This window comes from Mustela erminea, chromosome 1 (genome assembly GCF_009829155.1).
Source record: "Mustela erminea isolate mMusErm1 chromosome 1, mMusErm1.Pri, whole genome shotgun sequence".
Classification (NCBI taxonomy): Eukaryota; Metazoa; Chordata; class Mammalia; order Carnivora; family Mustelidae; genus Mustela; species Mustela erminea.
Genome location: NC_045614.1, coordinates 18,937,774 through 18,953,891, shown reverse-complemented (window position 1 = coordinate 18,953,891; position 16,118 = coordinate 18,937,774). Strand labels below are relative to the sequence as shown.

Sequence of the window (16,118 nt, the reverse complement as noted above, 5' to 3'; positions counted from 1 at the left end):
TACCTAGGTACCCCAAGAAAATACATATTCAGTACTCTGCTGCATCTATCACAAAAAACCTGCATATAAGTGGACCCATGCAGTTCAACACAAGTTGTTAAAGGGTCAGCTGTATTGTGTCTCAGTGTCTCAACCTAACCCCCCCCCTTTTTTCCTTAAGATTTTATTTATTTGAAAGAGAATAAGAAGAGAGAGGAATGGGGGGGGTTGTGGGTAGAGGGAGAAGCAGACTCCTTGCTGAGCAGGAAGCCTGATGCCAGAGTCAATCCTGGCACTCCAGGACCGTGACCTGAGCTGAAGGCAGTTGCTTAACCAGCTGAGCCACCCAAGCACCCCTCAATCTAACTCTTTTTTAATAAGAATTAAAAATTATGTCTGTATTACTGTTACTTAAATTTTCAGAACGATTTATTGTCTTGAGAACCTAGGCTGTTTTCTAAATTGCTTTTTTAAAAAATTATGGCAAAATTAGATTGCTTTTTAAAAACCATGTGTTAACCACCTTAGAGAGTTTCCTCTGTCAGACTTCCGCATCCGTCCAGCCTAGAAGCAGCACAGACATTGTTAGTTTTGACAGAGTAATTACATCCGTAGAACAGTTTTAGTGAATTGGTGGGAGACAAAGGTACATGTTAAAGGTTAATCACAGAAGTAGCCATCTGAATAAGCTTCACTGTGTTCCTTTACTCTCTACTACTAACACAGTCACACTTCAGGCCACCAAATGTGTGGGGTTTTTTCCCACATTGACCAATTCTCTGACATCAGCTAGCTGTCCTACAGTTCAGTTGATACTGTCTACTTGGAGTTAGTGTCAGGTCCCACAGGTTAAGGGATCCGTCCCACAAGACTGCCCTCCAGCTCATATACCAGTCAGGTCCTAGGATATCATCTGTACTTCTGATTGACTAGCTATGAGTTGGGGTTCTTACTACCCCTCCTTAGGTTTCATAATTTGTTGGAACAACTCACAGAACTCAGGGAAACACATTTGCTGGTATATTATGTAATAAATGATATGATAGAAGATAAAAATGAATAGCCAGATAAAGATATATAGGAGCCTCTGTCCATATGGAATTGGGGTACACCACATTCCTGGCATGTTCACCAACAAATCATACTTCTGAACCCCATACTTCTGGGATTTTTATGGAGGCTATATCCCATAGGTACAATCCATTAGTATCTCAATTTCTATCTTCTTTCTTCTCCAGAGAATGGAGTGTGGGGCTGAAAGTATCAAGCTTCTAATCATGGCTTGGTCTTTCTGGTGACCAGCCTCCGTCGAGGAGCCCACCAAGAGTTGCCTCAATAGAACACAAGATGGATCTAGCATTTTTATTAGCACTTACAAGATTTTAGGAGCTCTGGCCAGGAGCCAGAGAGAATAAAATATATATTTTTTTATTATACCACAGTATCATTCATCTAGGTAAGATAAGGAGGCAACTTCTAAGGACAAAAACAAAAGCTGTCATATAAATGCCTTGATAGTGTGTATAGTACTAGGAAAGGTCCAGGTTTTCTGTTCCTGGTCTGTTAGTCTGAGCTGGATAAAGGGGATTCATTTGGAACTTCTCTTTCAAGAACCCTCTTGAGTTGGGTGCTTCCTAAAGCATCCACATGGAGTTAGATGCATGTGTTAGAAAGAAGGCCTTCTTTTTTTTTTTTTTTTAATTTATATTTTTTATATATTTATATTTTTATATTTTTTAATATTTTATTTATTTGACACAGAGAGAGAGAGAGATCACAAGTAGGCAGAGAGAGAGAGAGAGAGACGCGGGCTCCCTGCCAAGCAGAGAGCCCGACACGGGGCTGGATCCCAGGACCCTGAGATCATGACCCGAGCTAAAGGCAGAGGCTTAACCCACTGAGCCACCGAGGCACCCTGAAAGAAGGCCTTCTGATGGTGAATCCCAGGGTTTGGGTTTCATTTCGCATCCATGAAATTGCTTTTTCTTCTGCCCTTTTACAGGGCAGGAACTGAGGCTTCACACAGGTCTGGTTGGTCAGTCTGGCTGCACTAAGTGAAGGGTACTTTGGGGAAGGGGACCTCTCATCACTTGCTCCTTTTGCAACTCTTCATTTGTTATTTCAACTCTTGTCCCTCTTTCTCTTTCTCTTCTTGCTGTTGTACGTCCCCTTCGTGCTGGATGGTTCGTAACCCCTGATCATAGTGTGGAATTACCGAGAATGACAAAGAGTTAATCAAAAGCCAGACTTGGCTCTGAGACAAACAGGATTCTGGTCTGTCTCTGCAACTTCAGATACGTCATCTTAAGCAAGTGATTTAACCACAGAGTCCATTTCCTTATCTACATCATGAAAATAAAAGAATTTATGTTGTAGTTACTTTGAGGGTTATATAAAATATTAAGTCCTAAACACATTCCCTGGCACATAGTAATCCTTTAATAAATAAATAATAGCTGCTGTTGTTTTCTTCTTCCTCTTCTCATTAGTGCCATTCCTACCTTGGGCCTCAGTCGCTTTTCAAATATTTTAAAAGTACCCAAACATTTATTCCCACACTGTTGGTAGTGCCATTTTTATCCTTTTTTTTTTTCTTTTCCTTTTTTTCTTTTTTTTTAAGTAGGTAGGCTCCACACCCAGCATGGAGCCCAGTATGGGGCTTGAACTCAAGACCGTGAAATCAAGACCTGAACTGAGATCAAGAGTCAGATGCTTAACCAACTGAGCTACTCAGGCGCCCCATTCTTTTTTTTCTTCAATACATAAACTTAACAGATGCAATTCAGATCTCTAGTAACTCCCCTGAACATCCTCCTCTCCCAGAGTAAATGCTATTTTAAGGTTTTTAGCTTGGTGTGATATTTTCTGTATCCATCTGGGTATTGATTTTTAGTTATAAATATTAGACATTCCCCCTCATCCCCTTTTTTATTCAGAAAGAAAATGACTAAAGGATAGTAGTTAGCTCAAGGAATTTGTGGGAGGGCTGGAGAATGGGTCTTGGAGATTACAGCCAGGCACAGGACTCAGGTCACATTGCTGGCCTGCTCTGGCAGAGACTTTCTGCCACACCCATGGGCACAGGTCCTTGCTCTACTACAGTCTCATTGGGATCTATGCCATCCTGCTCCATTTCTGCCATATTCCTCCACTCTCACCAGAAAATGGAGGTTGTGGTTCTTGCTGCCTCATGTTGCTCCCTTCTGAGTCCAAATTTCATGCAGTGTGTCTAATTTGGGAAGCTTTGGTCACATGCCCGCACTAGCTGCAGGAGAGGTTCGGAGAATGAGTCTGGCTTCTGCCTTAGAGAGGCAGCGCTCGTTTTATGATGTATTCTGCAAACATGGGTGTGCAGCCAAAAACGGGACTGCAGTCAGCTACTCCCTCACTGGCACATTGTGGGCCGATTGGGATCCTGATCATCACTTGGATCAGTGAACCACGTATTGCTCCTTTTCCTGGCTCTTCATGTCCAGCCTTTTACTCAAATTTAAATCTCTTCCCTTACCGTATTTCTAAGTTCATTCGTATAAGAGTTTGGTAAATGTTTAATACGTGAGTAGAGACTTTACCATTTTCAGAAGAGTGTTAGTTGAATAGGAATTCTACCAGGGCCCCTAAATTTTTGCTAGACTAGTTGTTAAAAGGTGCAGGTAGGTTCCTGCGTGTGTGATTCCTTACCTAGTGGGGTGTTCTTCTACCATGTTGAGCACTGTCCTCAACCATCCCTCCTCAGTGAGATTGAGAACATGAAATGGAATGTGAGCTACATGAGTTTCCTAGTACTGATTTTTAAAGGGGACAAAAGTGAAATTGATTTTTTAATCACATTTTATTTAATCTAATCTAATACTTCAACATGTAATCAGTATAATATTAAAAACCATTTTCCCCTTTTTTGGTACAAATCCTTGAAATCTGGTTATGTTTTGAACTTGTAGCATGCTATAGTTTGAACATTATAGGTGATGGCCAACTACGGTAGAGGATATTGGACCAGCACAGCTTCAGAGGAATGTGAGGGAAGAATTGTTTACTCTATCCTATGGAAATAAAGTAATTTTAAAAGTTGTTTATGAGGCAAATGTGGAAATTGACCCTACACGTTCAGTTTATTTTCTTATTTATTTATTTAAAGATTTGTTTATTCATTTTGGGGGGATGCTGAGGGAGCAAGAGTCTCAAGCCGACTCTGCACTGAGCAGAACATCACGTGGGGCTTGATCTCATGACCCTGAGATCATGACCTGGCCTGACAATAAGAGTCAGCCACTTAACTGACTTGACTGTGCCCCCAGGTGCCCCTTTTCTCCTTTAAATGAAATACTGATTTTATTTTACACTTTACCCAGAAGAAGAAGAAAAAAAAATCCAAGAAGTGGTACTAGATACGTTTTTTTGGTTTTGTTTGAGTTTCAGTGATTGGAAGAAAAGATTCCTAATATTGGTAGTACATGTGTTACTTCATGGTTTCTCATTGTTCCTTAGTTGGAATACTTAGTCCTTACGTGTTGAGCTTTGAATTACTTAGGTTATGAATGACACTGAGGAAAAAGGAAAAGATTTTCCATCTGCAAACTAATTAAGAATGTTGACAAGTCAGGGCCAATAAGACTTCTAGACTAGTGGTTATCCAGGTGAGTAGAATCACCTGGAGAGGTTTTAAGATACTTATTTTAGAAAGAGAGAGGCTCGTGGAGGGCAGAAGGAGAGAGAGAGTCCTGAAGCACACTCCGAGAGCACAGAGCCCAACACGGGTCATCTCTGCCACTACCCCCGCCAATATCAAGACCTGAGCAGAAACCAGGAGTCATCTCCTTAACCATCCTAGCCATCCTGATGCCCCTCACCTGGAGAGTTTCTTAAAATGAAAAATGGCTAGGGCACCTGGGTGGCTCATCCTGGCTCCATGCTCAGTGGGGAGTCTGCTTGAGCGTCTCTGCCCCTCCCCCAACTCCTGCTCTTACGTGCACTCTCCCGAAGGCCTGCGCTCTCTGTCAAATAAATCTTTTTTTTTTTTTTAAAGATTTTATTTGTTTATTTGACAGACAGAGATCACAAGTAGACAGAGAGGCAGGCAGAGAGAGAAAGAGGGAAGCAGGCTCCCTGCCAAGCAGAGAGCCTGATGCGGGACTCGATCCCAGGACCCTGAGATCATGACCTGAGCTGAAGGCAGCAGCTTAACCCACTGAGCCACCCAGGTGCCCTGTCAAATAAATCTTAAAAAAGGAGAGAATGGCTGCTTCCCTCACCCCATGCCCTGAATTCTGATTTAGTATAGGTAGGACTGGGGTCACTTCTAAATGTTTGCATTTTTCCCCAATTTTATTGAGATCATATAGCACGTCTAAGTTTAAGGTATACACCTTAATGATTTGACTTATATATCATGAAATGATTACCACAATAAAAGTTTGGTTAACTTCTGTCACCTCATATAGATTAAAAAAGGTTAAGAAAAAGGAAGTTTTTCCCTTCGTGATGCAAGCTCTTAGGATTCACTCTCCTAACAACTTTTCTCTATACCATGCAGCCATATTAGCTACAGTCATCCTGTTGTACATTATCTCCCTAGCACTTCTGTATCTTACAGCTCTGAGTTAATACCTTTTGACCACATTCATCCTGTTCTTCCTCCTCCCTGTGCCCACTTTTAGTAGTCATAAATTGATGTCTTTATCTATGAGTTTCTTTTTTTTTAGATTCCATATATGTGAAATCATGTAGTATTTGCTTTTCTCTGACTTACTAGCATAAAGCCATCAATGTCCATCTGTTTCACAAAGGTCAGAATTTCTTCATCCTTTGGCAGACACTCAACCATTTTCCTGTCTTGTTATAAATAATGCTGTGAACATGGAGTATAGATATTTCATTGACATGTTTTAATTTCCAGAGAATTTTTATTTTTATTTTTTTTAAGATTTTATTTATTGGGGCACCTGGGTGGCTCAGTTTACCTTCAGTTTGCCTTCGGCTCAGGTCATGATCCTGGGGTCCTGGGATTGAGTCCTGCATAGGGCTCCCTGCTCAGCAGGGAATCTGCTTCCTGCTTTCCCTCTGCTGCTCTCTCTCTCTGTCAAGTAAACAAATAAAGTCTTAAAAAAAAAAAAAATATTATTTATTTAAAAGAGTGCATGAGAGAGAAAGCAGGGGGAGGGACAGAGGAAGAAGCATACTCCCTGCTGAGCTTAGAGTCCAGTGATGGGCTTGATCCCCGGACTCCGAGATCATGATCTGAGTGGAAGGCAGATGCTTAACCAACTGAGCCACCCAGGTGCCTCGAAAATTTTCATTTCTCATAAATTTCCAGGTTGATGCTGAATATGCTGCTCCATGGATCACATTCAGACATACCTTCTGAAAAACTTAATTGGTAATATACTCAGTGGAGTAAGGAATCTGAGAAAAAAAAAAGTCATGAGAATAAAGAAAACAAAACCAGCTCAGAATTGAGCTCTAATTGCAGTGTCATAGCTGTACAGAAGACCCAGAAAGCAGTCTTCCCAGGTTGAAATATAAAGTCAGAATGCTCAAGAAGAAAGTAGTGCCGTACATCTTATGTGGTCAAGAGCCCAGAAATACAGTTATACTTCTCTTCTGAATAATGGGGGGGGGGGGCAATTAAGCCTGGAAAAGCTGAGGGGAGCTAAATGAGAAGGTTAATGATTTAATTGTGTGAAGAAAACTAAAACTGTGATTTATGAGGGATTGATAGAAGGTGGAAAATAGTGGTTTTGGAGGAAAAAAAATCATTCCCCTCAAAATGTCCCCCTCTCCCATTTGATATACAACTTTTCTAGGATACGCAAGCTTAGAGATGATCTTTTTCCTTTTTGTACCTATTGAGAATCATCTTAAATCTAGGCTTAAGTTTCAAAATGCTTTTTAATAATCTGTGTATATTTTTTGCTTAGTTAATCAGTCTGTCAGTTTGTTTGTTTTTTCTTTTGAGACACTTGACCGGAGTATTATAACCTTGAAAATTGTAGCTAAACCTGTTAAAAGCATAGAGTTGATCAATCACAGTACTAACTTCTAAATGTCTACCTTAGATTTTTGTCTTTTCCTCTTTTTTTTAAAGATTTTATTGATTTAGGAGTGCCTGGGTGGCTCGGTGGGTTAAGCCTCTGGTCATGATCTCTGGGTCCTGGGATCGAGCCCCACATCGGGCTCTCTGCTCAGCAGGGAGCCTACTTCCTCCTCTCTCTCTGCCTGCCTCTGATCTTTCTCTCTCTGTTAGATAAATCAATAAAAATTTTTTAAAAGGTTTTATTGATTTATTTGAGAGAGAGACATAGCGAGAGAGGGAACACAAGCAGGGCAAGTGGGAGAGGGAGAAGCAGGCTTCCTGCCGAGCAGGGAGCCTGATGCAGGTCTTGATCCCAGGGCACTGAGATTATGACCTGTGCCAAAGGCAGCTGCTTAATGACTGAGCCACCCAGGTGCCCCCCCCCTTTATTTAAGAGAACTCTTTTAGCAACTCTTACTACAAAGAAATACTTGAAGTCGTACAGTTCTTTCAGTTCACTTCATTTTTGCTGCTTTTCTGAGTAAAATTTAATTTTTTGTGTTTATTTGCTGAGTTTCTAAATTCTTACTATGACCATGTAGTTGTGATTAGCCAGATAAAAAGTTAACATTTTTATATAAATTTTAAAATTGGGAGGTAATATAAATAACAATCCTTACTGACCTATGATAGTTATGAATAAAGATGATGAACGTATAATATTTGATTTTTTATTCAGTATGTTGACATTGGTAAAGAAATGTCACAAAGTGCTTTAACTCTTACTCCTCTAATTTTAAATTCTAACTACTTTGGATCTAAAATGGCATCAGATTGGGCGCCTGGGTGGCTCAGTTGGTTAAGCAACTGCCTTCGGCTCAGGTCATGATTCCCGGGGTTTGGGATTGAGGCCCACATCAGGCTCCCTCTGCTCTGTGGGGAGCCTGTTTCTCCCTCTCCCTCTGTCTACTACTCCCCCTGCTTGTGCTCTCTTTGTCAAATAAATCTTTTAAAAAAATAATAATAAAATGACATCAGATTATTTGTACTTTATTCTGGAGTGAGGAGTAGTCCTGTCCCCCACTGCCCCTGCAGTTCTGATTCCATATTACATATTAAACAGTTATTGTGATAACTGTTTCCATTTCTGTTGGAAGATTGAATGTTGATAAATGGTTTCTAAGAAAAATCAATTAAAAGAGATACAGCAGGAGCAATAAGTGTCCAGCTGTTGGTTTTGGCTCAGGTCATGATCTCACTGTCAGGGAATTAAGCCGCTTGTGTGCTCCTCAATCAGCCCGGAGTCTGCTTGAGGTTTTCTCTCTCCCCGCCCCTCGCCCCCACCACCAGGTGCTTGCTCACTCACTCTCTGACTCTCTAAAATAGATAAATCTTGGGGCGCCTGGGTGGCTCAGTGGGTTAAATAAAGCCTCTGCCTTCAGCTCAGGTCATGATCCCAGGGTTCTGGGATCGAGCCCACAGCGGGCTCTCTGCTCAGCAGGGAGCCTGCTTCCCCTTCCTCTCTTTCTGCCTGCCTCTCTGCCTACTTGTGATCTGTCAAATAAATAAATAAAATCTTTAAAAAAAAATAAAATAGATGGGGCGCCTGGGTGGCTCAGCGGGTTAAAGCCTCTGCCTTCAGCCCAGGTCATGATTCCAGGGTCCTGGGATCGAGCCCCGCATCAGGCTCCCTGCTCAGTGCAGAGCCTGCTTCTCTCTCTCTCTCTCTGTCTGCCTCTCTGCCTACTTGTGTACTCTGTCAAATAAATAAATAAAATCTTTAAAAAAAAAAAATAAAAATAAAATAGATAAGTCTTTAAGAAAAAAAGATACAGTAAACTTATGAAGCATATAGGCTAGGATTTAGTGATAATAGCCAGTTTTTTAGTTTACTTATAAGATTTATTTGAGAGAGAGAGTGTTGGTAGGGGGAGGGACAGAGGGAGCAACTTCAGGTAAGCTCCCTGCTGAACGCAGAGCTCCATGTGTGTGCTCAATCTCTCCGACAAGGAGATCATGACCTGAGCCTAAACCAAGAGTTGGAGACATAACTGACTGAGCCACCCAGACACCCCAATAGCCAGATTTTTAAAATTTTGTTTTTAAGCAAGTAATAATAATTATAAAATGTCTATGTATTTAACTCTAGCAGTGGTTCTTTTTTCCCCTTAAGATTTATTTAAATATTTCTTTATTTATTTGAAAAAGAGTGAGCATGCAGAGGGAGGGACAGAAGGAAACGCAGAAGTTCTCAAGCAGACTTCCCAATGAGTGCAGGGCCTGACCAGGGCTCAGTCTCACTACCCTAAGATTATGATCTGAGCCACACAGGTGCCCCTATAGCAGTGGTTCTTAAAGGGTGGTCCAGGACCAGTCCTCACCAGTACCCTTGCAGGGTTGCTTAAGGTCAAAGCTGTTTTTACTATAATACTGAGATGTTATTTGCCTTTTTCACTGCCAATTTCTCATGAATGTACCAGTGGTGATTTTTAGAGGTCACGTATGATATGTGCACAGCAGACTGAATGCAGAAGCAGATACGAGAATCCAGCTGTCTTCGATTAAGTCAGCTCTTAAAGAGTTTTGCAAAAATGTAAAAAAGGCAACTCTTATAAATTTTTTGTTTTGGCAAATGCAGGCATACCTCCACGATATTGCAGATTCAGTGCTAGACTACGGCAGTAGAGTGAATATTGCAATAAAGCGAGTCAAATGAATTTTTTGGTTTCCCGGTGTGTATAGAAGTTATTCATGCTATACTGTGGTCTGTTAAGTGTGCAATAACATTATGTCTTAAAGAATGTCCATGCCTTAATTTAAAAATACTTTATTGCTAAAAAAATATGCTAACCATCATCTGAGCTTTGAGTGAGTTGTAATCTTTTTGCTGGTGGAGGGTCTTTCCTCGATGTTGATGACTGCTGATTGGTGGTTGCTGAAGGTTGAGGTGAATGTGGCAGCTTTTAAGATTTTACTTCTTTGTCAGAGAGAGAGAGTACAAGCAGAAGGACTGGCAGGCAGAGAGAGAAGCAAGCTCCCCACTGAGCAAGGAGCCTGATGCAGTACTTGATCCCCGGACCCTGGGATCATGACCTGAGCCGAAAGCAGATGCTTAACCAATTGAACCACCTAGGCACCCTCATTTCAGCAGTCTTTTTTTTTTTTTTTTTTTTAAAGATTTTATTTATTTATTTGACAGAGATCACAAGTAGGCAGAGAGGCAGGCAGAGAGGGGGAAGCAGGCTGCCTGCTGAGCTTAATCCCAGGACCTTGAGATCGTGACCTGTCGCTGAGTCACCCAGGTGCCCCCCGTCATTTCAGCAATCTTAACAGCATTGTCACCAGGTGTAGATTCCATCTCTAGAAACCACTTTCTTTGTTCATCCATAAGAAGCAACTCTTCATCCATTAAAGTTTTATCATGAGAATGCACCAATTCAGTCACATCTTTAGGCTCCGTGTTGTAGTTCTCTTGCTCTTTCCACCTGCAGTTACTGTCTCCACTGAAGTGTTGAACCCTTTAAAGTCATCTGTGAAGATCAGAATCCATTTCTTTTAAACTTCTGATAATGTTGATATTTTAATCTCTTCCCATGAATCATGAATATTCTTTTTTTTTTTTTTAAGATTTTATTTATTTATTGGAGAGGGAGAGAGAGAGAGAATGAGAGAGGTCAGCGGGAGAAGCAACTCCCTGCTGAGCAGGGAGCCAGACGTGGTACTTGATCCCCGGACTCCAGGATCATGACCTGAGCTGAAGGCAGTCGCTTAACCAAGTGAGCCACCCAGGTGCCCGAATCATGAATATTCTTGATGGCATCTAGAATGGTGAATCCTTTCCAGAGTTTTCAGTTTACTTTGCCCAGATGTTCAGAGGAATCACTCTCTATATCCAAGCATATATACCTTAGAAAATACATTTTTTTAATTATAAGACTTGAAAGTGAAAAAATACTCTCATCTTTGGGCTGCAGAATGGATGTTGTATTCGCAGACATGAAAACAACAATAATCTCGTTGTTCATGTCCATTAGAGCCGTTGGGTAATCACATGCATTGTCAGTGAGCAGTAGAATCTTTTTTCTGAGTAGTAGCTCTCAACAGTGGTCTCAAAATATTCAGTAAACCATGTTAAACACATGTGCTGTCATCCAGCCTTTGTTGCTCTGTTTATAGAGTATAAGCCCAGTAGATTTAGCATAAATTCTAAGGGCCCTGGGATCCTTGGAATAATAAATGATGAACATGAGCTTCACCAAGAAGTCACCAGCTGCATTGAGTCCCTGATATTGTGTCAGCGTTTCTTTTAGGCTTTGAGGCCAGGCATTGCTTTCTCCTTTCTAGCTATGAAAGTCCTAGATGGCAACTTCTTCAAATATAATCTTGTTTTATCTACACTGAAAATCTGTTTGGTGTAGCCACCTTTGTTAATTATCTTAGGTCTTCTAGATAACTTGGCGGTAGCTTCTACGTCAGCACTTGCTGCTTTACCTTACCCTTTTATGTTATGGAGATTGCTTCTCAAACCACATGAACCAACATCTGCTAGCCTCAAACTTTTCTTCTGCATGTTCCTCACCTCTCTTCAACCTTTGTAGAATTGAAGAGAGTTGGGGTCTTGCTCTGAATTAGGCTTTGGCTTAGGGAAATGTGGCTGGCTTGATCTTCTATCCAAACCACTTAAACTTTCTCCTTATCAGCAATAAAGCTGTTAGTGTTATCATTCATGTGTTCACTGAAGTAACACTTTGAATTTCCTTCAAGAAGTTTTCCTTTGTGGGGCACCTGGGTGGCTCAGTCATTAAGTGGCTGCCTTCGGCTCAGGTCATGATCTCAGGATCCTGGGATCAAGTCCAGCGTTGGGTTTCTTGCTCAATGGGAAGCCTGCTTCTCCCTCCCACTCACCCTGCTTGTGTTCCCTCTCTCTGTGTCTCTGTCAAATAAATAAATAAAATCTTTTTTTTTTTTTTTTAAGATTTTATTTATTTGTCAGAGAGAGAGAGAGAGGGAGAGCAAGGGAGCACAGGCAGACAGAATGGCAGGGAGAGACAGAGGGAGAAGCAGGCTCCCCGCCAAGCAAGGAGCCCGATGTGGGACTCGATCCCAGGACGCTGGGATCATGACCTGAGCCGAAGGCAGCTGCTTAACCAACTGAGCCACCCAGGTGCCCCTAAATAAATAAAATCTTAAAAAAAAAGTTTTCCTTTGCATTCACAACTTGACTGTTTGGCATAAGAGGCCTAGCTTTTGGGCTACCTTGGCTTTTAGCATGCCTTCCTCACTAAGTTTAATCATTTCTAGCTTTTGAAAATGACTCTTCCTTTCATTTAGAAATGGTTGTTATTAATTGGCCTAATTTCAGTATTATTTTTGTCTCAGTGAATGGGGAGGCGTAAGGAGGGGCAATTGGCCAGTTGGTAGAGCTGTTAGAGCAAACACATTTATCGATTTAAGTTTGCCATCTTCCATAGGTGAGATTTGTTGGGCCCAAAACATTTACAACAAGTAACTTAGTAACATCACAGATCTTGTTGTCCAGTCACTATTAAAAAATATAATGATAAAATTTGAAATGTGAGAATTCCCTAAATGTGACACAGAGACACGAGGTGAACAAATGCTGTTGGAAAAAACAGTGCCAGTAGACTTGATCAGTGTGGGTTACCACACATCTTCATCTAAAGAACAAAAACAAAAAACATCATGTGGTGAGCACAGTAAAGTGAAGCACAGTAAAACTAGACAGGCCTTTCAGCTGTTATTTATGTTAATGTGACTGGTTTGTGTGATACCCAGGTTTTAATTTCTAGTGTGGTAAATATCAGTAACTATACCCATGCTAAAAAGAAAAAAAGAGGCTATTGGGAATCCTCAATAATTTTTTGAGACCAAAAAGCTTGAAAACAACTGTTCTGTAGTAACTGGTTTCATAAGTTTCCTCTACGACCTTATGTAAAGCACTGGTTCTAAACTTGGGCATGCATTAGTCACCTGGAAGACTTGTTAAGATAGATTGTTGGCCTGTTCCCCAGAGTTTCTGATTCAGTAGTTCTGAGATGGGACCTGAGAACTAGTGTTTCTAACAAGTCCCTGGGTGATGTTGGCCTGGGTGTTGCTGTTGGCCTGGAAACTGTATTCTGAGATTCACTAGTATAAAGAAATATTGCTTATAATGAAGGAAACCTAGGTATTGAGTACCTACTTAATTTATGCTCATAACAACTTTGTAGGGAGTTAGGTGTTCTCCCCCTTTTTATTTTTATTTTTTTAAGGTTTTTGTTTGTTTTCTTTTTTTAATTTGACAGCACGAGCAGGGGAGCAGCAAGCAGAGGGAGAAGCAGGCTCCCCACTGAGCAGGAAGCCTGATGAGGGGCTCCAGGGGCTCAGTCCCAGTACCCGAGGATCATGACCTAAGCCAAAGGCAGACACTTAACTGACTGAGCCACCCAGGTGTTCCTCCCCCTTTTTATTATACCTGAGGAAATTGAAACTTGGGGACTCCAAGCTAGAAAAGTACAGCAGCTATTCAAGTCTAACTTCAGGCCTATTCTCTTTACATAAATTCCTTTTTTATCTTTTTAATTGGTGATGGCTTTATTGAGATCTCATTCTTGTATAATTCACCCATTTAAAGTATACAGTTCAGTGGTTTGTTGTTTTTTTTTTAACACATTTATTTTGGAGAAAGCATAAGTGAGAGGGGCTGAAGGAGACAGAATATCAAGTTGACTCCCTGCTGAGCACAGAGCCAATGCAGGACTCAGTCTCATGACTCTTGAGATCATAACCTGAGCTGAAACCAAGAGTTAGACGCTTCACCAACTGCAGCACCCACATGTGCCCGTTTTTTGGGGGGTGGGGCAGTTGATTTCTTTTAGAGAGATGCACACATGAGCAGGGGTTGGGACAGAAGGAGAGAATCCTAAGCAGGCTCCCCTCCGAGGGTGGAGCCCGACAAGGGGACTTGATCACATGACCCCAAGATCATGACCCAAGCTGAAATCAAGAGTCAGGGGGCATCTGGGGGCTCAGTTGTTAAGTGTGTGTCTTCGGCTCCGGTCATGATCCCAGCATCCTGGGTTCGAGCCCTGCATCAGCTCCCTGCTCGGTGGGAAGCCTGCTTCTCCTCTCGTACTCTCTCTACTCGTGTTCCCTCTCTCCCTGTGTCTCTCTCAAATAAATAAAATCTTTTTTTTTAAAAAAAGGGAAAAGATATAATCTCTCATCTGCCTTTTTACCTTCCTAGACTAGTGTTAGATGTGTGTCTGGAGGAAAAAAATATTTTTTTTCAATTTACAGACTATACATGGCATCCTTTCATGGTGCTCTGTATGCTGAGGTAACAGCAACAAGAAATGAGCTGCGTTATCATCAGAAATGTGTGGTTCAGGCTATAGTAACCTTCCTTAGGTTAAATTACCAGGAATCTTGTGGGGGGTGGTTTTATTGGCTTCTTTTTTAAAACAAAAGTATCTTAGTTAAGCACTTTTTAATGCTGCATTTCAGTAGCAATGTAGGGAGGTCCCTCCAAAAGGGATTTCACAAGTTTTGTCTCTACTGTGTTTTTCACTAGGCTGTGGTGGGAGTAGTTTTGATCCTTGGTTGAGAATTGCACACCTGTGGAATGTACTTATCTTACTGATCTTTTAGAACATTGGTCCCCATACTTTTTATCACTCAGTCCATGATAAACTATTCTTTGAACATACACCCAACTGTATTTTTATAAATTACCTACTGGTACTACTATACCAACATGCAAAAACAAAGTGGATCACAGTTTAAAACAAGATCTGATATTTTCTTCATAGATCCACTTGATGGCCTTGCTTTCTTTGGTAGATAATTGTTGCTCTGAATGCTGTGTGATGCTGGAGAGTTTTGCATTTGGTTTTGGGTATTGTGACCTCCTCAGAAGCTTTGGGTATGGCAGCCCCTCCTCCTCACCTTACCTAGGGAGCCTGCCTGAGATGGCTTCCTTTTGGGGCTGGATTCCTGATGTTGCCTTGTTTACTCACTGCCACATCTTGTCACTGCAGGTACAGGTGCAGGTACAACAGTCTCCGCAGCAGGTCTCGGCTCAGCAGCTCTCCCCGCAGCTCACGGTTCACCAGCCTGCTGAGCAGCCCATCCAGGTCCAGGTGCAGATCCAAGGCCAAGCACCACAGCCGGCAGCCCCTTCCATCCAGACCCCGTCTCTGCAGAGCCCCAGCCCTTCGCAGCTGCAGGCGGCCCAGATCCAGGTGCAGCACGTGCAGGCAGCCCAGCAGATCCAGGCTGCAGAGATTCCAGAGGAGCACATCCCACATCAGCAGATCCAGGCTCAGCTAGTGGCTGGCCAGTCTCTTGCCGGGGGTCAGCAGATCCAAATCCAGACCGTGGGTGCCCTTTCCCCACCACCGTCTCAGCAGGGCTCACCCCGGGAAGGGGAACGGCGGGTTGGCACAGCCAGTGTCCTCCAGCCAGTGAAGAAGCGCAAAGTGGACATGCCCATCACTGTGTCCTATGCCATCTCAGGGCAACCGGTGGCTACCGTGCTGGCCATTCCACAGGGCCAGCAGCAGAGTTATGTGTCTTTGAGGCCAGACTTACTGACAGTAGACAGTGCCCACCTGTACAGTGCCACTGGGACCATTACTAGCCCTACAGGAGAAACCTGGACCATCCCTGTTTACTCTGCCCAGCCCCGTGGGGATCCTCAGCAGCAGAGCATTACCCACATTGCCATTCCCCAGGAAGCCTACAATGCAGTTCACGTCAGTGGCTCACCCACGGCCCTGGCAGCTGTAAAGCTGGAGGATGACAAGGAGAAGATGGTGGGCACCACGTCTGTAGTGAAAAACTCCCATGAAGAGGTAGTGCAGACCCTTGCAAACTCTCTCTTTCCAGCACAGTTCATGAATGGCAACATCCACATTCCAGTGGCTGTGCAGGCTGTGGCAGGCACCTACCAGAACACAGCTCAGACTGTCCATATATGGGACCCTCAGCAGCAGCCACAACAGCAAACTCCCCAGGAACAGACGCCGCCACCGCCGCCGCCGCAGCAGCAGCAGCAACTCCAGGTTACTTGTTCAGTAAGTGACGACTTACCGGTAGGGCAGCCTGCTCCCCCAGGGCCAAGTGC

At 42.6% G+C, this 16,118-nt stretch overlaps 1 protein-coding gene across 6 annotated transcripts in view; it reads left to right on the top strand.

Moving 5' to 3' along the window:
* Positions 1-16,118, top strand: part of QRICH1 (glutamine rich 1) — a 53,524-nt gene that overhangs the window by 19,486 nt on the left and 17,920 nt on the right. For all 6 annotated transcript variants that reach the window (XM_032319199.1, XM_032319204.1, XM_032319195.1 and 3 more), the window contains one exon: positions 15,031-16,068. In XM_032319199.1, coding sequence (XP_032175090.1) covers positions 15,031-16,068 — 1,038 coding nt within the window. The remainder of the gene's footprint in view (positions 1-15,030; positions 16,069-16,118) is intronic.